This window comes from Drosophila hydei, unplaced genomic scaffold, assembly GCF_003285905.1.
Source record: "Drosophila hydei strain 15085-1641.00,03,60 unplaced genomic scaffold, DhydRS2 tig00000001-arrow-pilon, whole genome shotgun sequence".
NCBI classification, from domain to species: Eukaryota; Metazoa; Arthropoda; class Insecta; order Diptera; family Drosophilidae; genus Drosophila; species Drosophila hydei.
In genome coordinates this window covers 1,452,501-1,475,251 of record NW_022045643.1, presented here as the reverse complement: position 1 = coordinate 1,475,251, position 22,751 = coordinate 1,452,501, and the positions used below count along the sequence as shown (strand labels likewise).

The 22,751-nt window shown below is 36.9% G+C and overlaps 1 protein-coding gene across 1 annotated transcript in view; it reads right to left on the bottom strand.

Annotated features, from left to right (window-relative positions):
* The window catches only part of LOC111603069 (serine/threonine-protein kinase phg2), a 33,860-nt gene that overhangs the window by 5,702 nt on the left and 5,407 nt on the right, over positions 1 to 22,751 (bottom strand). Inside the window, exon 2 of the mRNA XM_023320527.2 lies at positions 1,381 to 1,509. Coding sequence (XP_023176295.2) covers positions 1,381 to 1,509 — 129 coding nt within the window. The remainder of the gene's footprint in view (positions 1 to 1,380; positions 1,510 to 22,751) is intronic.

Here is a 22,751-nt window from a genome sequence, read left to right as displayed (position 1 = left end):
CTTCTATCTTCCATTATCTTATACAATATTATATTTTAAATCTAGTAAATCTAGATCTACTATATGATGAATATGAAAACGAGATATTCTTTCATATTAATTCATAGATTGTAGCTTGGATTCTAGCTTTTTTTGGGATTTAGAATATTCATAAATTCCTTTTTTATCTAAGAATTTAATAAATTCTACATGAAGGCGTAGTAGTTGAATTACTTACTCTAACTTTGCAGAGAAGCCTTTAGAATACTTATAAATTTGTTTAAAACTATAGCTCAAATTTATTATATCTTCTATGACTCTTCTAGACTCTTCTAGCTAAAATGGCATTCTCTTTTCTAGATTCTTCACATATTTCGTAAATCGAACTAAACTTTTTCCGTTTTCCCATTATCAGCTTCGCTTTAAACATATTTTATCAGGCAGCTGCTGTCTTCACGACTTTAACAACTATTTTTCCTCAATAATTTCAAGTTGAAATCTTTGTTAAAAAATCTTGAACATTGTTATCTGATTGCCTCACAGTAGGCCGGCATTTAAATGCTATACTTGTCCAGCAGCAGTCAATAAAAGATAAAGGCTCCATCTCTATCTCCCCTTTCCCCAACTTCCTCTCTCTCTCCCTCTTTCTAGAATCTTTTGTTTGAGGAAATATAAAATTAATGCCGCAAGTTTTCAGCCATTGAGGAAATGGCCAAAAGACAATGAGACGCCAAACAGAATGGAAGTGCAGAGAAGAGAGGAGAACAGTAGAATAGAGTGGAGAATATAGAATCGACCACCAGGCCGGTCTATAATTAAGCGTTAAAAAGAATGTGCCGCCTAATTGTGGATGTGTCTGGACGCGGCCCTAACACGGAGCCAAAGCCGGACAGCAAAAGCATAAAAAAAAAACAACAGAAATCAAGGAAATGCGACGATGAGATACAAAGAAAAACGAACAAAGGCCACTTAACATCAGTAGAAGGGGAAGTAGAGGCAGAGAGAGAGAGAGGGGCGGAGAGAGGCAGCGGGAGTTGTGTTTATTAAGTGTGGCCAAGCCAATGCCTCTCTCTCCCTCGCTCTCCCTCCATAATTATAAGCGTGAGAATATATTGTAAACAGCGAGAGAGAGCGAGAGAGAGAGAGGCACACACATGTCTAAAAGTCAAGGGAAACAGGTTGAAGTCGAATTTATGTGGAGCAGCAGCATAGGCGGTGCAGGGGGCGGGAGGGGCAGTAGGGCTCTGGCTAAGTGGAGGGTGGCACAATCGACGTTTGCATAGCTAACAAGCCAAAGTGAGCGTTGAAGTCACGTTTTCTATGTCGCTCAGTCTAGACTTTTAGAATCCGTAGATTCTAATGTGAAGTTTGTGTCTTAAGTCTTTTGTTTTGTTCACTCACCTGCTTCAATTGCCATTGCAGCGTGTATACCTGATTTTGCAATATGACAGCCTCGACATTTAACGCTGGCTCCGTTGCTGCAGCCGCTTGCTGCGGCAAGTTGTTGGGTGCGGCAACATGACTGGCATCCTGCAAATGTTGTCAACAGAAAACATAAATGAAAAACCGTGCAAAAAAGGCAACGAAAATACGCGTTAAATTAGTTAAAGCTTTTGCCATCTCAAAAATGTTGTCGCGCCGTTTGGCAATTTGAGCGACGGCAGGCGGCGTCTGGGTGGGCTGGCAACCACATATGCCACATGTGGCAGCCAGTTTCGCATTCGCCAAACCAAAAGCGGAAAATGTGCAATAAAATAGTAACTGCAGCAACAACAACAACAAATATGAGCAACTGTTTGTACAATTAATTAGAGAAATTGTTTCACAATGTTTTTCCACAATTTTCTTTTTTTTTTCTGCATTAAAAATTTATATATTTATTTTCACACTAAATTATAAAAAACAAAAAGCGAAAAATTGTTCGCTATAAATTTCTGGTATACTTAACATTTTTTACATTTAGTCAAGCGCGGCTTTTTATTATATTTGTTGTTGCTGTTGTTATCTGTCTGCCAGAACTCGTTTGTCAGTTATGCGCCATGTTTTTCAGTTTTTCATATAACCACATTTTTATATATATACATATATATATATGTTATATATAGTTTTGGGCTTTATTTTTTATGCATCTGGTTTACTTTTTCTTTTTTTATAACGTCATTTTTTCAAAGACTTTGACCCACAATACAAAATGAAAATCTAAATAATAAACTGGACTAGCTGAGCTGACTTGAGCTCTAAAGCAATGTTAATTATATTGAACTTGTGTTTCAACTTTATAATATTTTAAATATATTTTCAAAATAATTTTTGGCTTTTCCCATATTTCAACGTTTGACATTTCTGCAAATATTTCCATATTCTTTATCGTCTATAACACTGTAACTTCTCTTTATTCCCAGTTCAGTTCAATTTGAATTTTGTTTAAACTGCAAATTGGAGTTTGCTGCAGTCTGAATTGATTGCTGCGAATTTTGCAGCGCTGCGGTTAGCATTTGTGGTCAATGCACCACGCCTAGCGCCCACTCTATGCAGAAAAACCACAAGTTGAACGCTTATTAATTAAGATTTTAATTTGCATTATCTGTTTGTGGGTTTTGCTATGGTCAACATTTGCATAAAAGTGCATTAACTAATTAATGCATCTATATATATATATATACAAATATATTTATATTCATATCGATTTTTATATATATAATTACTATTTGTGGCTAGACAGGCGGCATATGAAAGAGACGAGAGAGAGAGTGAGAGACTCAGCTTCAGCCAGAGCGGAAATTAAAAGATACCTAAAAGGCGAACATAAAGTCTTTGAGGTGCTCCACTTAGAATATAAAAGATATTCTTGAACAAATTATTCACTAATTTAGATGAGCCTGAAATGCAACAAAATCTTAGAACTAAGTTAAGTTTAGGGCTTAATTATCTGTTATTTTTAAATAATTTTTATTGACCTTAAAATATTTTTAATTTAAATAAGATTAGGATGTAGATATAGTTAAGCAATTGAGCAACTAATTTGTGTATATATATTATATATATATATATAAATGACACCAGTGGTTTAAGGAAATTACTTTGGCTAAACTATCTAAAGCTTATATATATTTTTTTTTATATACAAACAAGCTTTGGCAAGCTTTCTGAAATTGTTAATAATTTTTAACATTTGCAAGCTTTGATGTAAAAAAAACTGGTTGAAGTACTAAAAAAACAAAACATAATTTCTTATATAAATTTTTTTATTTTGTTTAGTACAGCAAAAAATACTAATAAACACATAACTTGTTATATATGTACATAACAAAGTTTAAAAAATATATTTAAAAATGTATATAAAAATTATACAGAAATATATATAATAAAATAAATATAGAAAAAATGTTTTGAAAATTTAAAAAAAAAAACAGAATATATAAAAAGACAAAATATAATAACTATTATATATATATTTTTTTTATATTTAAAGGAATATATATTTTCTTAAATCATTAACTATATACTTAATTTACATAATTTTGCTTATAATTATTTTTTTTTTTTTATATATTTTTTTGTGTACCTGCTATAGTTTTTTTTAATTATATTTTTTTTCATTATAAGATGCATGCAAAGTTGCATTATTATGCTAATCGAGTGTTGATGAGCATTATATAAATGCAATTTACTTGTAGCTCGTGTGACGCTTTTAAAGTTCATTTCCCAAAGTTTTTAGAAATATTTAAAACATGAGATTAAACTGCTGCAGCCGTAAACTAATCTGCATATAGTTGAGTTACTTGTCCGGGTTCTAACTGCCTCATCTCTAACTCTTCCTCTCTGCCCCCACGAACTCTCATCAGAAATCTAATTAAAATGCGCGTTACAATTCGCATAAATAGAAGTCGACCTCATTGCAAATGGCTTTGGCATGCAAATTTGCCAACAAATGTCAATTGCTGCTGCTTCTGCTGCTGCCAGCAACTATAACAGGGAGCTGGTGGCAAGTGGCTGTTGCAGTTGCAGTTGCTGCCGCATCAATGTGCTGCTGTGCAATGAAACCTCAGCAAAGCAGCTACCAAAGAAATCTACATTTTAAATCAACGCCAAACAACAACAGCAACGGCAGCAGCAATAGCAACAGCAACAACAATAAACAATTCCATGCTCCAGTAATTTTTGTTGCCTGGCCAACAACAACAAGGGCTTACCCACATGTGGCACAGTGAAGATTCCCAGGCACAGATGCGGCTAGATTACCAACTTGTTATTTAAATTGTTTTGCACTAAAGTCTGCTGTGTAGAAGAGTGTGAGGGAGAGGCAGCGAGTCAGACAGTCAGCGGGGGTGCTAAAACCGTCAAGTAGCTCAAATGAGAGAAAAAAGGGCCAAATAACAACAACAACGACAACAAAAGTTTAGAGCGAAATGCCTGGGCATGTTATAAAGCTGTTTAGCTACCAAGGCAGGTTGGTTGGTTCTGTCGTGATGATGAAGTTAAATGATGTTGATTAAACAGATGTGTGCACAATGAAGTTGTTGCTGTTGCTGGGCCAGGCAGCAGCTAGAGATAGAGGCCGAACAGGAAGTTGTCTGCAGCAACAGCAGCAGCAGCAGCAGCAGTTGGCAAAGGGAAAAAATTTTATTTTAATTTAAATTAACTGAAACTGGAACAGCTAGACATGTACATAATCTATATACGAGCAGATATATATATATGTATATATATATATTTATATATTTTATATTTACATATAACTGTGTGAGCTAGCTGAATAACTCAACTGACAGATTGACTACATATGTATGTATGGATAAGCTGGAGAGTAGATGGAGCTGTAGAAGTGGTTGAAGGAGTAGAAGTAAGAGTAGAAATAGAAAGAGGAGTAGGGGTAAACAGAGGAGTAGGAATAGAAAGATTAGTAGGAGTAGACAGAGAAGTAAGAGTAAGAATAGAAGTAGAAGTAGACAGAGGAGTAGGAATAGAAAAAGGAGTAGGAATAGACAGAGAATTAGGAGTAGACAGAGGAGTAGGAATAGAAAAAGGAGTAGGAAAAGACAGAGGATTAGGAGTAGACAGAGGAGTTGGAGGATGCAGAGGAGTAAGAGTAAGCGTAAGAATAGGAGTAGAAGTAGAAAGAAAAGTATAAATATAAGGAGCAGTTGATGGAGATAGTGCGCAAGGAATTAAATTAGAAGCAGGATTAGTAGTAGAAGGAACAGTGCCAACAGAATGAGTAGAAGTTGTAATAAGAGGAAGACTACTAACAATTGTAGAAAAAAAGTTGAAGTCAAAGCAGTTCAAAATTGATGTTAAGCACTTTTAACACGTAAGACACTGTTATGCTACTGTCACTGCATAAGATAGAGTAGTTTGCATTTCAAAGTTAACATAATAAGCATAACAGTGCTGCTTACATTAACAGCTGTGACACTATAACCTGATGCCAGCGCAGCTTCTATGAGTCGTAGGCTAAACTCCAGCATTAGCAGCAGCCACTTTAAAATGCCGATTCGTTTCGTTTGCAACACGTTTCAAGTGATGTTGCTTACACAATGCAAATAGGCATAAATATAGACTGTAGCATATCATATATGGCATATCTAAAGCCATTGTTAAATACGCTTTGTTTCAGCAATGCGGCTGAGCAGTTTAAAGGCCACAAAAGACTTGACTTGAGTTGGCCAACAGCTGGGCAGCAATTCAAATTGATGTCATTACAATTATGCACACTCCGAAATTAAAGGAAGACAACAAAATGAACTACTAAAAAGCCGCCCACAGACAAACTAAAGTATGAAGTTTTGAAATTTGCAGCTGAATAAAACAGAAATTGTGGGGGGACAAAAACTCTTAAAAAATTGTTGTTACATTATCATTAGAGTAAAATCTGCATTTGGCACAACTTTCTCACATGAGTGACCGCAGCAACAGCAACAGCAACAGCAACGACAATAACATTGACAACTAACTTGAAACTTCAATTGTTTGTCCAGCATTTGTTTTCGCAATCAACTCGTTAAAAGTGATTGCTGTTTATTATTGAGCATAATTGCATAGCATTTTTATTATTATTATTATTACTATTACTCCTATTGCTACTATTACTATTATCATAATTGTCTCCTTTACACTGCCAGAGCTATAGCTGACAGGCCAAGCTGTCTTTGAGTCGAAAATTAGGTTACGCATACGCCACGTTATTATTGCCATTAGCACTTCATTTCATTTCATTTCATTTCGTGTGTGTGCATCAAAGAGACAAACTCAGCTGCATAGCTAAAGTGCACGCGCTGCGAAGTGGAACGCATTTCGATATCCGCCAGAGAGCAGCTACTATATAGTTATATATATGTCTGTCTATGAGCAACTGACAGCAGCTTCTTTGCCTTCTTTTTGTCAACACATTGGCTGACCTTCAGCAGGCAACGCTTTGCTGATTAACTAGCCAGCTTCAATCAGTCAATCACTCAATCTGTCAATCTATCTCAAATACACCTGTCAGCTGTGTCGTCTTCCCTTTTTCATGGGCAATTGTATTGACAGTTAGTTGCCCGCTTTGTTAAGCAGGAAGCGGAGGAGTGGTTGAAGGGAGAGCAGTTGGGGCATAAATGTCATTTGGCGCCCCAATGGCAGCTTAACGTTTTACTGTGCATTGTTGTTGCGGGTGCGGGTGCGGGTGCGGCTGCGGCTGCCTTTTGTTGTGTTCAACTTTACGCACAATCAATTTCAATTGTTGTCCGCTGGCTTAATTAAATGTTAAACACGCTCACCAAACGTTCAATGTATAGTGTCCGCAGCAAAGGCTTCACTGTGGCGCATACACTAACCAGTGAGTGGATGATATAGATTACGAGACTTGTCCCACAATTCAGCATGCATATAATTGGCCCTTAACAGTTTAGACTATTACTGCTTGACTACTATTGACTGCTACTAACATGGCAAGAGCAGGGTAAACGAATTTGATATAGACTTTTAGCCACTTTATTTTATATGTTATATGTTATCTTAAACCAAATTATATAGCTCCATATAACATTAAATCATTTCATATTACATCACAATTTTTTATACATTTTCTGTTTAATATTTATCTCCATTTTATCTGCAACTTTTGTTGTTGCTTTTGGTGTTTGCGAAAATTTAATTAAAAAGTCTTTGTTATTATTTTATTTTTATTATTTATTTATCTTTATATTATTTTGTTTCTTTTTTCAATTTCGTCAATTGCATGCTGTCTCTTAAGATTTTTTTTCTTTTTGGTTTGTGCCAATTGAAATTTATTTTTTTTGTTGCGTTTTTTTAATGTTTCTCAAGATTCGAGTAGCTTCAATTTGAACAGCGCCTGCGGCCAAAGACACTTCAAAAATGTTCGCAAGTTGTTTTTTTATCTATATATATATATATATACATTCATATGTACATATATACAGTTATATATGCATATCTTTCTGCAAATCACGCAAATGCCTTGATTACGCTTTAAATTGATTAATTTCGGTCGGTTTTTTTGTTTCTTTCTTATGGCAGCGCAGAAAACTTTCAAAAAATTGTTCTGTGAATTTGAAAGCAGCGGCATTTAATTGAATTAATAGTTGCGAAATGCTCTAGCTATAGCAGGTTCTCGAGCACGTATTCGACTCGATGCCGCCCCGCGCATAGCCCGTGGCCAGGTTCTGGGACAGGGTTTTCGGGTCCAGTTGGTTTGCCGCGTCATGGCACTGCCTGCAATACGCTTTGATGTTGATGTTCTTGTTTTCGCGTATGCTTGAATTACACCAAAAATTCGAAATGGATTTTGCGACGGGCATCGGACCTTTCCAAATTCAATTTGGAAAACGCTTCGTAATTTCTGAGCAATTTAACCCGATTTAACCTTTTTCTTATTTTCTTCATTCTGCTGCACAGTTCTCTGTGATTGGCATATTCTGGCAGCCACTGGCAGGTGGGCAGGCAGCGTTTACCTGTTGAGCTGTTGGCTTTTCCAAAGCCAATGGCCTTCGTTGACCAAGCGAAGCGGACAGAAAGACGTGTGGGGAGTGCCTGTCATGCACGCAGAACGGAAATGCAAAGCACAAGAGACAAAGCGCTGAACGGAACTTGAAAATTGTTTAGTAACAATTACATATACATAAATGTACATATATACATGCATACACAACTATGTTGCTATCTCGCTCTATCAAATGTCAACATACATATATAGGCGCATTGAGGCACTCTGATTGGCTATGATCAAATGTACGCTCAACTTAACTGTGACTTTATTACTTTACAGTTAGCTAAAGGATTAAAGCTTCTGCTGATTGGCCCTGATCTAATTCGCTCTGACTTACTCTCTCTTAATGGCTCAACTATACATCAAATTCGCCGCAAGCGTGTCGGCTGTCGTCTCTCTCCCTCTCACACACTCTTCCGCTCTCAAAATTTAACCAATATGTTCAGTCAATGCGCTTTCAAGGTGAAAGTTTTCAAATGTAAAAAAATGTTATGAATGAGACAATGTTCTTTTTGTAATTGTTATGCAACTTTTGAGTGCTTCTTGCTGCGGTCGCTTGTCGTCTTTTATGCTCTCTTATAAAGCCATTAAATGCAAATTGAAATCAATAGTTATGCGACGTTTGGCGTCGTAAAACGTGCCAAGCGAGCGCTCAGGGCGGCGCACAGTAACTGTAACTGTAACTGAGCGACTGTGGAGTGCCATGGGTAAGCAGTTGTTGTTGCTGATATGTACGCACACTGTTACAAGTTTGTGCTTTAAAGCGAATGGGAGTGGCTGAGGGAGGCAGTGAAGAGAGTGTTGAGTGCTCGTGCAGCCTGAGGCTCATTGGCTTTAACATTTGAGCCTTATTCTCATAAATTTATTTCACTTACTGCAAAGCACAGTTAGAATCGCACGACTGCGCGTCGCCGCCGCCGTTGCCGTTGTCGGTACCTCAGCTCAAACCGACGCCCTGCCAACCTCCCCGACTCCTTGGCGCACGTTCTTTTTAATTTTCTGATAACTACAAATAGGTTCGACACTCGTGCAGCAAATTTTTACCGCTGCTTTGGTTTGGATGGAGCAAGGAGAAGAGCGACAAGGGGAGGTGGCATGAAAAAATCCAAACATAACGCGCGCCCTGCATACGAGATGAGCTCAGCGCCCCAGCGACGCTGTCTGCTACCGATGGCGATGCGAACAAAAGTTCTTCTTCTCTCTGTTTTTTCTCTCACTCACATTTTTAGATGGTTTCCTTTATGTGCAGGGGTATTACGACTTTGTTGCATAATGAGTAATTGAAGAAGACGTCCTAAGAGCCGTGAAGTATGCGGCTATACGTACCTACATAAGAGTGTGTGTCTTTATTGCTTTAAAGAACTGAGATTAACTAGCCCTGAGAACTTGGCTTTAAGGTACTTTAGCTACTTTACTTTAGACAAGGCGTAATAAGATTTAATTGAATGGTTCATAATTTTGTATAGCTGTCATGAAAAAGTATAAGACTTATACTTACACTTACTACTTATAAGTACAGCTTATATTTAATGATTATACTTATACTTATCTTTACTCATTACTCATTATTATTCTCATATTTATATATAGACTTCTACTCATTCTTAGTTATACTTCTACTTATATTCAGTCTTATATTTATATGTATACTTTTAATCATTGTACATTTACTCAGTCTTATAATTCTTACTTATACTTCGATTTCTACTTACCACTTACTAACTCGTATACTTATTCTTAGGCTGGCACTTATACTTAAACTCATTCTTATACTTGCATTTATACTTCTATATCTCCTCATAATTGTAGTTATTCACTTATACTTTTATTTATACTCCTTATGATCCTTATGCTCATTCTTATACTTGCACTTATACTTCTATATCTCCTTCTAATAATTGTAGTTATTCACTTATACTTTTACTTATACTCCTTATGCTTCTGCGTATAATAATTTTCTCTTATACTATATCTTATACTTCTACTTCTGCTTATACGCTATTATAATCATTCTTATACTGATTGTACTGATACTTATACTATTGTTTATATTCAAACTAATTCTAATACTTTTACTTATACTCATACTCAGTCTTATACTCGTCCTTCTACTTCTATTTCTACTTCAACTCCTCCTTCTACTTCTACTTCTACTCCTCCTTCTACTTATACTTCTTTTACTTAGACTTCCATCTATATTCATAGTTCAATCTATTTCCAATTAGGGTATTCCCTCTTCGCATCATCAATTTTCTCTCACGTTTGATTTTCATTTTTGCAATTTTTCGCATTCACTTTATTTCTCATTTTTATTATTTTTTTTTTTTTGCACCTTTGCCGGCGTGTGTTTTGATTCTTCTGGGTCGTGTCGGCGTTGAGTTCGGTAGACTGATTTTATTTATGCGCCGCTTGTGGCAACCCCTCATAATTCAGTGTGTGAAGTAACATTAATTTGCCACGGACGCTGCAACCGACACCGACACCGACGTCGACGTCGACGTCGACGTCGACTGCAGCCGAGTTTCTCTCTCGCTTGCAACTTGCAATTTAATTGGTTCACTTGGCTGGCTACCCATATAAAGCGATTTTATAAAATATCACCCAGTGGGTGGCTCTGTCTGCACCATTTTGGACTAATGTCAAGGATGTTTGCGAATTTGTTTACAAAAACTATACAAATGCTCCCCATGTGCATTTACCTCGCCCATATATATAAAAGTTTACAGCCCGTTAGCATAAATTTTGTGAAATAAATCGCACATAAAGTCGAATAGCCGTGGAAATTGCTTTTAAAATGCTGAACGCGTCGTCGATTTGGAATCTTACATTTTATTTATAAAGCACACGCGATTTGACGTACATACATTAACATTATGTAGCCATATATATATGTATTTTCAGCAGAATTCACTTGGTTCAACGAACTCATCTAATCAAAAATTCATTTGCCAAAAAAAGAAAATACAAAAACCGAGACGAGCTGCACAGCATTTTGATCGGTTTTTAGTTTGGCATCTTCTCATAATACAAAGCTGAGAAATTGTTTTCGTTTTTTGGATTTTATGACACCCCAAAAACGGCAGAAGAAAGCCAATTTCAGTTTTCATATCTTACGGCCAAGCCCAGTTTGCTTTTATCTTGCCAAATTTTGTAATAGATTTGCTCCATAGAAGCTTTAAATTATGGAAGTTTCTTTTTCTGTTGGCTAAGCTCTTAACTGGGCTTATGACAACTGATGCCCTATCTTAGATTCGTGAAACTTTTGAGTTATGACAGCTTAGTGGGTGAAAGAGCTGCTTCTTGTTGTTGTCTTCACTCTCTTGTCAAATGCCTTTACCTGTCTTTGCCTGCTGCTCTGGCCTCTGACACCGTTTTAGCTCGGCAAAATTTAGTTTTATTTCGAAGCTTAAGCTTTAAGCTGATCTTTCCTCTAGATCTATTTGTAGCTCCTCTATCTCTATATCTCTATATCTCTATATCTCTATATCTCTATATCTCTATATCTCTATATCTCTATATCTCTATATCTCTATATCTCTATATCTCTATATCTCTATATCTCTATATCTCTATATCTCTATATCTCTATATCTCTATATCTCTATCTCTATCTCTATCTCTATCTCTATCTCTATCTCTATCTCTATCTCTATCTCTATCTCTATCTCTATCTCTATCTCTATCTCTATCTCTATCTCTATCTCTATCTCTATCTCTATCTCTATCTTTCCCACTTTACATTTTTATTTACAAATTAAGTTTTCCATTCTTGTACAACTTATTCTCCTTTCTTCCACTTCCTCTTCCTATTTTACATATTAATTTATAAACTTGAGTATTATGTGCTGCTCAAAGCAGGTAAAAAGCAGCTGATCGTATCTCTCAAGCGTATGATGTAAGTTCTTCTGTTAAGCTAAGGTTCTGGCTAGCTGTTAGGTCATTGCGCCCAACCTTTGGGTCTTTGTTTTGCTTTCGGCTGCGCTTGCTCTCACTCACTCTCATCTCTGTTTCCCATTATCTTTTAGTAGAGTCAATCAGAGTATATATCTATCTTTCTGTAACTTATCAAAGCTGCCTTTAGCAATACTGCCTTTAACAATATCCTCAGTCAATCTCTCAAGTCAACAGTCAAAATATTATTCAACTCTATCTATCTACTTAGCCTAATAACCCCCCTCCTCTCCCTAAGTTCTTGGCTTCTCTTGGCTCATCTGCCTACCCACTTTATAGTTCAGTTGATGTTATCTGAAGCATGCAAAACTTTTGCTATTACGTCTATTCCAAGCAGGCAGCATTTTGTTCTATTATTTTTAACTATCTGTCTCTCTGCATCTATCCCATATTTCACAACTGATTCCATCGCGAGTCAAAATTCTTTAGCCTTTGCCGTGGGTCGTATGCCCCAAACTAAACACTAATGCTCATCCAGATGACCATTAGCCAAATGATCATTAGCCAAATGTTTATTGCCATATGTGATCGTAGTTTGGCTGGCAAAAAGCAAGCATTATCATGCCGCAACTCCAAAAAAAACTTGCATAATAATTCTTTTTTATGTCTTTGCTCGCTTTTGTGGATTGCAAAATAAAATATTATTGTTTTTCTTCTTATTTTATATATTTATTCATTATTTTTTAGGCATATTTAAGCAACTAAATGAGCTCTCTCAAACTACACCTCTGTCTCTCTCTCTCTCTCTCTCTCTGTTTCTCTATTTGTAGCTCTCGTCAATTTTTATGCTTGAAAAATTGGGACAGCAATTTGCACGCTTTAAAGTTGAAACAGAGAATAGAAAAGCGAAGTGAGAATCTGGCCATGGGCTACAACTGACTATGCAATACCCTAACTGAGCTCTAAAGAGGCATGCATGATTAGAAGTTATGGATCTATGCATAAATAAAATGGATAAAAATTCTACTTAGCTAACACAGCTGAAAAAGTATCTCATGATTGAGCAAGATAAACAGATGGAGAGAAATAGAAAGTAAGCTATAGATGAATATGGATAGATAGAGAGATAGATAAATTATATATATATATATATATATGAATAGATAACTATCTATTCAGATTCACAGAGAGATAGATATTTATAGATGTATAGATTGATAAATACAGATATAGAAAGATAGGTATAAATAGATAGATAGATATATAGATAGATGGTTGATATAGATATAGATTTATATATAGATATAGATATAGATATAGATATAGATATAGATATAGATATAGATATAGATATAGATATAGATATAGATATAGATATAGATATAGATATAGATATAGATATAGATATAGATATAGATATAGATATAGATATAGATATAGATTGATGTAGATATAGATATTTATAAATGAATAGATAGATAGATATATAGATATCTACACATATATGTATAATCGTGTGAAAATCACTGATCACTCAAATTAGCCTAAAACCTATATGCTCTTTTCAATTTGTGTAAACAGTGTATCTAAAGCAGCTATAAAACTGAATTCACAGTCAAAACAAAAACATGAAAAACACGGCGCACATAATTTTTAAAAAATGTTTTTTTTTCTCGTCGATTCTAACGGAAGTCGTTGCTAATGTTTGTGACTTGTTGTTGCTGCTGTTGTTGTTGTTGCTGCAACTCTTGGCCAGCTCTTGGGCTCTTGGGCGACTGGCGACTGGCTGCTGGCGCTGATGACCCATGCTAATTGGCTAATTGCGTTTAATTGCCTTTTAACACATATTTTCAAGTAATTTTCTGTGTGTGTGTGTGTTGGTGTGTGCTTTGCTCGCTTTGCCTTGCAGCTGTACAATTCTTTTTTATTAAAATATTTATTTAATGCGTCCAGGCAGCAGCAGCAGCAGCAGCAGCAGCAGCGGCGGCGACGGCTCATTAGCGCCAAGTTAAGACACCCACAATGCGATTTGTTGAGAATTAAGCCATAAGGCAGCAGCTGAGATCTTTTTTGAAGTTGAATTACGACAGGAGCGGGCTGGCCGGAGGCGATTATTTAGTGTTACGAGTCAACTTCTTGCAAAGGAATGCAAATTTATGCGAAGCAACAAAATTTAGAGTATAATTTGCAACGGAAAGACCTGCGAAGGCGGCAATGGATGCAGATAAAAAGGATTCTGATTTCTAAACTCTTTTTAATTGACATTTTATGGCATATATATTTGACCCTCTGCCCCACTCTCTGTCCCTCTTTCTCACTGCCTCTAATTTCCTGGCTCCCTCTCCTGCATTCTGTCTCTACCTGCCTCTCTCTTCCTCGATTTCTCTAACTTTTTACATCTATCTCTCTCCTGCTACCCTGCCTTCTCTTGTCCATAAATATTAGATAATTACCCATTATACCTATTCAGCTATATATTTACTCGCATATAAATACCTCCACTTATCTACATTCATAGTCTTGTATAGAAATCACTTTCTAGCACGCCATTGCCTAACCACATCTAGATCTACTTAGCCATAACTCAGAGCGTAAGTCGTCCAACATCTAACGGAAGTTAGCCAAACTAATTGTTGACACTCCTTTAAAAAGCCACAAAGCCAAAAAAATAAGAGTAAATCTCTTGAAAAAATTCAAATTACAAACGAAGTGCAAAAAACTAATTAAAATATGTGTGTGCAAACAGAAGCTGAAGCGAAGTCAGCTGATTTATGGGCCACTAAGAGGATACCGATGCAACAGCGGCAGCAGCAGATGCTGATATAGATACAAATACTTAAGTAACGTTGGGGAGTGCTCGACTTGGAAGCACCCAGCAGCTCAAGTTATGTGGCAGAAGCTATCAAAGAACTGCATTTATTTATACTTTAGTTGAAGTGGCTTTAAGAAGAGGGAACTTTGCTGCAATAAATCAAATTTGATAACGAATTTAATCAATTTGATCGATGACAATGGTTAAAGTGTGGAGTTGCCTAGAGTTTAAATGGAAAGTATTCCAGTCAGATATATACATTGCGTGCATGTCCATTAACTTAAATATCAAAGACTTCAAGTTATGCCAATCTATCGATTAATTATCGATAAATAAGATAGACTTTTACTGCATGTTAGGTATCTTAAATATATCTTATCAATTTCATCTTTAGAACTTATACACTTTAGAGGTCAGCCACGCCTACTGCGCCCATTTTTGATATAGTATATGCTATATGTTTAGCGGATTCCAGCTATAAGTTGAAAGTCTAAATTTAAAGAGCTTCTCTGCCTCTCTCTCCCTCTCTCTCCATCTCCGCTGCTGCTGGCTCCCTCTATCTAGCTCTCTGTCTCTCTGCTCTACCCGCCGCTGCTTCTGTGTGACTGTAATTTATGTCGCAGCCAAAAAGGCTACATAAATTGCCAGCAAGTGCCGCCGAGTGTGGCACATGGGGCACAAATGGGTGGCAGGCAACGAATTGAGCTATAAATGTAACTGCAAAAGCTGGCGAAATGCGATACCGCATGATTAATTTGATGGGGCGGGCCCACGGTTTTGTCTCTGCAGCAGCAGTGCCAGTGGCAGCTAGCTTATTAGTTTGCCTCACATAGCTGTGGCGGCAAGTGCAACACGTTGCATGTCAATGGCCATAATTAAGCATGCGAAAACGGAGCAGTTTTTAGAAATGAAAACAATGCGACCAACAACTGCAACAGTCCCGATCTGCCCCTCCTTGCCGCCCCCTCTCTGGCTGTTGCATGTTGGCCATTTTCATTAATGGCCATCCGCAGAGCATAAATATGCGTACCCCTTGGCACACACGCCCCCAATCTACAGTGCCGCCCCCTGCCACTGCCTCCTTTTGCCATTGTCTTGCGGCGCGTTGCACTTTTTTTGTTGTCTGTTGCATTGTTTTGCAGCCGTGTTTTGATTTCAGCATCAGCAGCAGCATCAGTCAGCGCGCTGCCCGCTCTCCCGCTCCCCCTCTCTCCTACTCTTTTTCAACACTCCCCAAAATGTGCAGAAGCAGCAGCAGCAGCAGCGGCAGCAGTTGAAATAAAAGCAGCCCCCCTCCTGGGGCTGTCATTATTTCAACGTATTTCGCTGGCATTGTTTTGTTTTCAGTTATTTTGTACCCTGTAGACGCGCTGCAATGGCAACGGAAATAGGCAGATCCTACTAAGATTTATGCTTTACAGTTAACAGATGAAATATAATGTTGCTCTAGCTCTATATAACAGTGAAAGGTGTTAACTTTTTACGTGTGCTTAACAGTTTTTTCAGACTCTTTAGAAAGGTGCAGAGTGAGAGACAGATAATGAGAGAGAGAGAGAGAAAGAAAGAGAGAGAGAGAAGGAAAGAAAGAGAGAGAGAGAGAGAGAGGAGAGTGAGTAACAAAATAAGACAGAGAGGAGAATAAGAGAGAGAAGAAAATAAAAGAATGAGAGACGCAGAAAGTGACTGAGAGAGAGAAATAGAGCGAGTGCGAGGGATAGAGACAGCTTCTTCTATTCTATACAATAGTTTTCTATACACATAAAATCGCATATAACACATACATTTCTAATACAAAGTTTACTCTTTCCATGCTCCACCGTCCAAGATCTACAGTCACTTCCAGCCTTAACACTCCATTCACCATCGACTACAGGGTATTCATTAGTCAATCCCACACACACGGCCCACACATACCTTGCAGCACTTTGTTTGCATTTTCGTTTTGTTTCGTTTGCGGAAAGGACTGCGACGACAAAGTCGTCGCTGGCGAGGTCTCGGTCTCTCGGTCTAGCCCCTTGCACAGCACATTCCCAACATTTCGTCGCTTTTGGCCGCTTGGGGCGCTATATATATTTTTTTTTGTTCATTGTTTGCATTGCATTGCATTCAAATTGAGAGGCGGGCCACCCACCGCAAGATAGCGACGCAGTGCAACGACGTTTCCGTGACCTTTTTTGAGGCAAACATTTGACCTTATTACGAGCATTTCAATTTGTTGGCTTTTATTGTAGTTGAGCTTTACACTAAAGCCATGAAATTAGTTTTGAGCATTCGGCCATAAAAGTGTAATGGCAAATTGTTAGAGGTTTATTTTCGAGGGTATCACAGCGATCCCCCCATCTTCTTCATCATCTTCTTCTTTTTCTTCAGTTCAGCGTGCAGATATTTTCTGAAGATTGCTTTGACCTAGGAAATGCTTTGTTTTTATGATTATTATGTTTTGTTTATTTATCTGAGCTGTTGCTCATGGCGCTGTCTGAAGCTTAGACAAATGCTGGAACAGCGCTTCAAGCAAATGCGAATGGAAATGCGAAATTGCAGATTAACGAGTAATTGAAATTGTGATAAAAATAAAGCCTTCAGTTCAAGCCGCCAAGGTGTGACTCCTCATAAGGAAGTATTATTGAAAAATCACTTTTTATTATATTTTTTGCAAGAAAGCTAAATAAATTTTTGGCATAAAATGTTAAAACAGTGAATAATTATGTTAAGGCTCTGTCAAACTTTGCTGTTAAAATTTCCTTTTGATCCCATTGATATCCTTTGCTCTTTACACGCACTCTGCTTGACTACACTGTCTATCCTTATCTTACTTACTCTCTTACCCATCTAGCGAGCATTTGCTTCAACAAGTGTAGCTCTCTCTTGCTCTCACTCTCTTTTTGCTCTCGCTGCATTTGTCTGGCAGAGTTCATCAAGTGTAAAACGAAATAACAAAAACAACAACGAAAAAACTAGAAAAAAGCTCAACAGAGCAGCAAATTTCAAAAGGCGGAATTGCGCCGATAACAGCAACAAAAACAAAAACAAGAGCAGAAACAACAACAACAACAAGTACAAGGTAGACCAAATTAAAGTAAAGCAGCCCACAGTGAACGCGTTTCGCTGCGTTTCGCCGCGTTCCTCTTCAGCGGCCACCCTCAGCGTCGGCCGCAGCAGCGGCAGCGTTGACGCTGGCGTTACGCATGCGTACCTGTTGCTCTGCTGCTGCGCTGCCAGCGCATATGACTCAATGGAACAGCACCGGCCTGTCAACTCTTTTTTGTTTTTAGTCTGTTGGCTTCTCCTTCTTTTTATTTTGTTTTTCGTCGTGCAACATGTTGGCGGAAATAATAAATTCTAGCTCGACAAGAGCAGCGCTGCTGTTGTAGCATGACTTAATGCATGCAATTGAAGTCAGCAGCAGAAATCAAAAGGATTTGGATATGTTATCTACAGCATTTCGCTTAACCAACCCCACCCTTCTCTCTTCTTTTTGGTTTCATTTCATAGTGAAAATATTTGCTCATGTAACTTGAAAAGAAAGAGTAAAAGCTTTTTAATGTCTCTCTATATTTGTGTTATCAAGATTCGCTTTGATCCGTTTTTTTCTTCAGGTTTGTCTCAAGCGTAACAACTAAATTAACAGCATTTAAGCTAAAACGCATTTAACAAGAAGAAACAGAAGAAGAAGCAGTGTTTAATAATAATATGGTGGGAAATTGTATATTTGTATTTTATTCCGTTTTCTGTTTTCTGTTTCGCTTTTCTTACATTTGGGTTTGTGAGTCATGCGAAGGGTGACTTCTGGACAAAAGCGTGTGAAACGCGTTTAAATAGGGGAAAACAAAGAAAGAGAGGCAAATAGAGACACAGAGAAAGAGAGAAAAAACCAAGCAATGCGCAATTTCAGTTAACTGCGCAGCATACAAATTTAGAAACTCAACGAACCAAATACTGTAGACAAATGGGAATATGCTGATTAGTAGAGAGAATCTCTGTAGATCAAAGAGAAAGAAAACTATAAGGGGTTAGTTAAACAATTGAAAAAATATATATGTAACATAAAAAATATATTTAATATAAAAAATAATATGTAAATATTTATTTGTAAAATATAATATAAATATATAATATTGAGAAGAAAAATAATTATAATTTCATAAATATATGTAGGAATATATATATGATAGATTATAATTAGAGAAAAGCACATAAAAAATAAAAATTCTTGTGAATTCCAAAGTTTCTTATATGAAACTTTTAGTACTTCATCTAAACTAAGCCCATTTTGCCTTCCCTATAAAAGGTTTCGACTGATTAGATTGACTTTACATACAACTATTATAAAGTGTTGCAAGTTCTATAAAAAATGTCATCTTCGTCTCTCCACTTTGCTTAGAATAAAATAGCTAAGAACAGCTAACAGTTCAAGCTGGAAGTGCACGACTAGAAAATACCCTGAACCCTGCGCAAAGCTATCATTTCAATGCTTCTACGCTTTTTACACACAAAAATTTACATTTTCAATGGGTTCATGAGGGCCTTAAAGCCTGGGAATTTAATTTCTTATCGTTTGTGGCTGTCAGAAACTGGCATATAAAGTAGTTTTGGTAGCATTTTTGATAGTGATGGAACTTCAGGTTCAAATTTCATATCAAATTAAGTTTGACTTGAAAAGAAGCCAAAGCTGCTAGGTCTTAGCTTTCTAGAATATATACTAAAGATCATGTGGATGATGATCATCAATTACTTAGGATTGTCTACACTTGTAGCTTAATCTATAAATCTGCATTTAGACTTCATTTAACTAAGATATTTCATAGACCAAAAGTCTTATCTTCCATCAATATCGCTGCCTCACTTTATGTTTCCACAACTTCAGTTTTCCACATTGTAAGCCCCAAAAAAAATAGCTTGAATTTCCAATTTACGCTTAACAAATCGAAAAACCAAATTAATTTTAATCATTATTAACGAAATGCTAATAAATATCAATAGCAAATGATGTGAATAGTGAAATAATGATGATGATATAATTTAGTTTTAATATCAGTTTCATCTGTGGCCTTAGTTCGTGCAAACACTTTAATATGGGTTAGCTTTCAACAATTTGTTGCATGTTTCGCAAAGCGCCAAAGAATGCGCTTTAAAGCCCGAAAGAAAGCCGTTAACAACTCAACTAACTAAGTGACTGGCATAGCTGCCTTATAGATAGCACCTGGCCGCCTGGCCTGGCCTCGATCGTATCGCAGGCCTTTGGGTGCAACTCGTTATACAATTTTGATTTTTTTTTTGCTGTCTGGGTTTTTGCTGCGACTCATTAGCCATTTGCCTTACCGGAAACTATTTGGCCATAATATTTGGTCATTTTTCCTGCTGCTGCTGTTGGCCAATTAAGCCATTTCCATGGCATCTCCATACGGCAATCTGTCAGCATGGCAGGCAACATTGATTGACACATTGATACAGTTAGCTTGGCTTGGCTTTGGCCAAGACAGCTAGCTGGTTGCCTGTGCGTTTAGGCCCACAATTCAAATGCCAGTTAAAGCAGTCTCTCAGCCAATGGCCAAAACAATTAGTTTGCCATTGAAAGCGTATTTAACTTATTTTGGATCGAGCCAAGTGCCTTGCCCAACAGCCATGAAATCTACTCCAAAGGGGCGAAGCGAGTGCAAGGGAAGGGGAGGGGCGTGGAACTGCTGGAGTGGGCATAATTATCATAAGTACGCATAGCAAACATATATCAATTGCTAAAGAGTTTACATAGGGCATAAAAGTGAAGAAGATTGATAGAATAATTGTTGCACTGAGCGAAAATGGGGAGTGGATTTTATAGGTATAGAAATACATATGTTTCTCTGTGGATATGCAGCTCTAGCTCCACAGTGAACCATTTTCTGCTTAAATATGTTCAATACCCCATTTTCTCTCAGTGCAACAATTATTTAAACTCAGAAATTCTAGTTCATTTTTTCACTATTGAAGTCATGAACTAGTTTTTTGTTAGTTCAGCAGTTTATGATAGGAACAGACATGCATAGCAAAGCAGTTCTATGGAATAATTGATGCACTGGGCGAAAAGTAGGTTTAGCATATGTAAACATGTGCAGTTGCCTATTGGTTCCCTATATATTTATATTATATATACATATATATGAGCGTTACTATATAAGAGACCCTTCATTTGATTATGAACAAGTTCAATAGTTCCTTTTTGCATCTTGAACTATATCGTTCACATTTCCATGATTCAGTTCTTAAATTACAAAATATTGATTGATGCATAAGCTTCAGCTGAATTGCTCAATTGAAGCGGTTGTTCATGAAAAAAAAAGCTTAATAGAACTTATGGTTCTTGAACAGCTCAACTACTTATTGGTTAATAGTTCCAAAAAACTTTCTGCCAGGTTAACAATTGAAAACCCAAACCACATAAACTTTTCTATACTACTTCGGTATAGTTGAACGTTAAGTCTTGGAACTGATTCTCTATTGATTCCAAAAGCAAAAAAGAACACTCAAAGCTAGTTTCTTACGAAGAAATTATATATGAAAATGTTATATGAAATATAGTTGCTGATATAGAAGCTATATATATTACATGTATTTATCGTAGTTGATGTCAAAATAAAACTGGTTCAGTGCGCTAAGATGGGATCAGTTCAGTTGAGATTTGAACTATAGGAACTTTTTGAATTTTGTTTAGATATAAAAGCTAAAATTTCCTAACTAAATCTATTTCAAGTTCAATTAAAAAATCTGTTCATAGTTCTAATTTATCTAGAATCTAGCTCAAAGTTTGTTTATTATATGAAGTTTATATAAACTATAGAAAAATAGGACAACAAAAGATATACCTATTTAAAGATCCTATATATATATTACTCAAAAAAAAAACAGAAACTATTTCAATTTTCCCAGATGATATCCATCAAATAGATAGTGTTGCAATTTGAATGCTTTCGACACATGAGCTGCGTGCTATAAAAAAGTCGACAGCTGTACCAAGAGTTTCATCGAGATAACTTCAAAAGCGAACAGCAGCAGAGCAAGAGAAAGAAAGAGCGAGAGGGAGAGGGAGAGCGGGATAGATAGAGGTATTGAAATACCACTGAAAATAAATTCAAGCAATTAAATTGCGGAATTTGTTTGCTATGCGTTTTTAATTACGTTCAGCCGGGACACGCACCTAATTGCTAATGGTTTGCGTATTGGCTACATTTGCTTTGGCATTTCGCCTGGACCGTTGCACAAATTGCCTTGACAGTTGCACGGTTCGCACGACTTGCAGCAGAATCTGAATTGTTTTGATAGACAGAGCCACTATCTCCCTCTCTCTCTCTGGCCCTCCCCCTCTCTCTCACTCTGCTCAATTTGATTCATTCAGTGCATTTGCAAACTTATGAATAAAAGATTCGAGCAAACGTTTGTGCAAGGCCTTTTTAACCCATTTTTCCATTCATCTTGCATTTCCCTGCAAATCTTCCTACATATATACATAGCTATATAGACATAAATACGTCTCGCCAGACGACTTTGACTATAAATAAATATATATAACACTTGCCGCAGCTGAGGCTGAGCGAAGAAATTCTCTTCGATAAATTTATGTGGGACCTGTCTGATTTTCCACAGTTTTCCACCCACCCCCGCTCTCTCCTTCTCACTCTCGCCTGCTGCAGCCAAAAGTGTGCAAAAATCAACAGTCGCATTTTATTTCGTTTCGCTTCTCGAACCTGCCACGCCCACAAGCGCCTGACGATTGACGAGCTGAAGTGGAAAACAACATAACTCACAGCTCCCAGCTATATATATATATATATATCTATATATGCATCAGATATATATAGAGAGCCAGCCATAATGATGCAGGGATTTCGCTGCGCGCTCCTAACGAACTGCGAGGCGTTTATTTATTTTTTTCCTTTTCTTTCTGTTACTTTAGAATTCCAAAGTGAATTTCCGTGCAAAATAAGAAGAGGAGAGCAACTTGCACAGGCGTGAACAGATCTGAGCACAAATATTGATATAGGTATTCTGGGTTTTGAAGAGTTGTCGAAAGATTTTCTTGCATAATTGAAATCTGAGATAAATTTACATTTT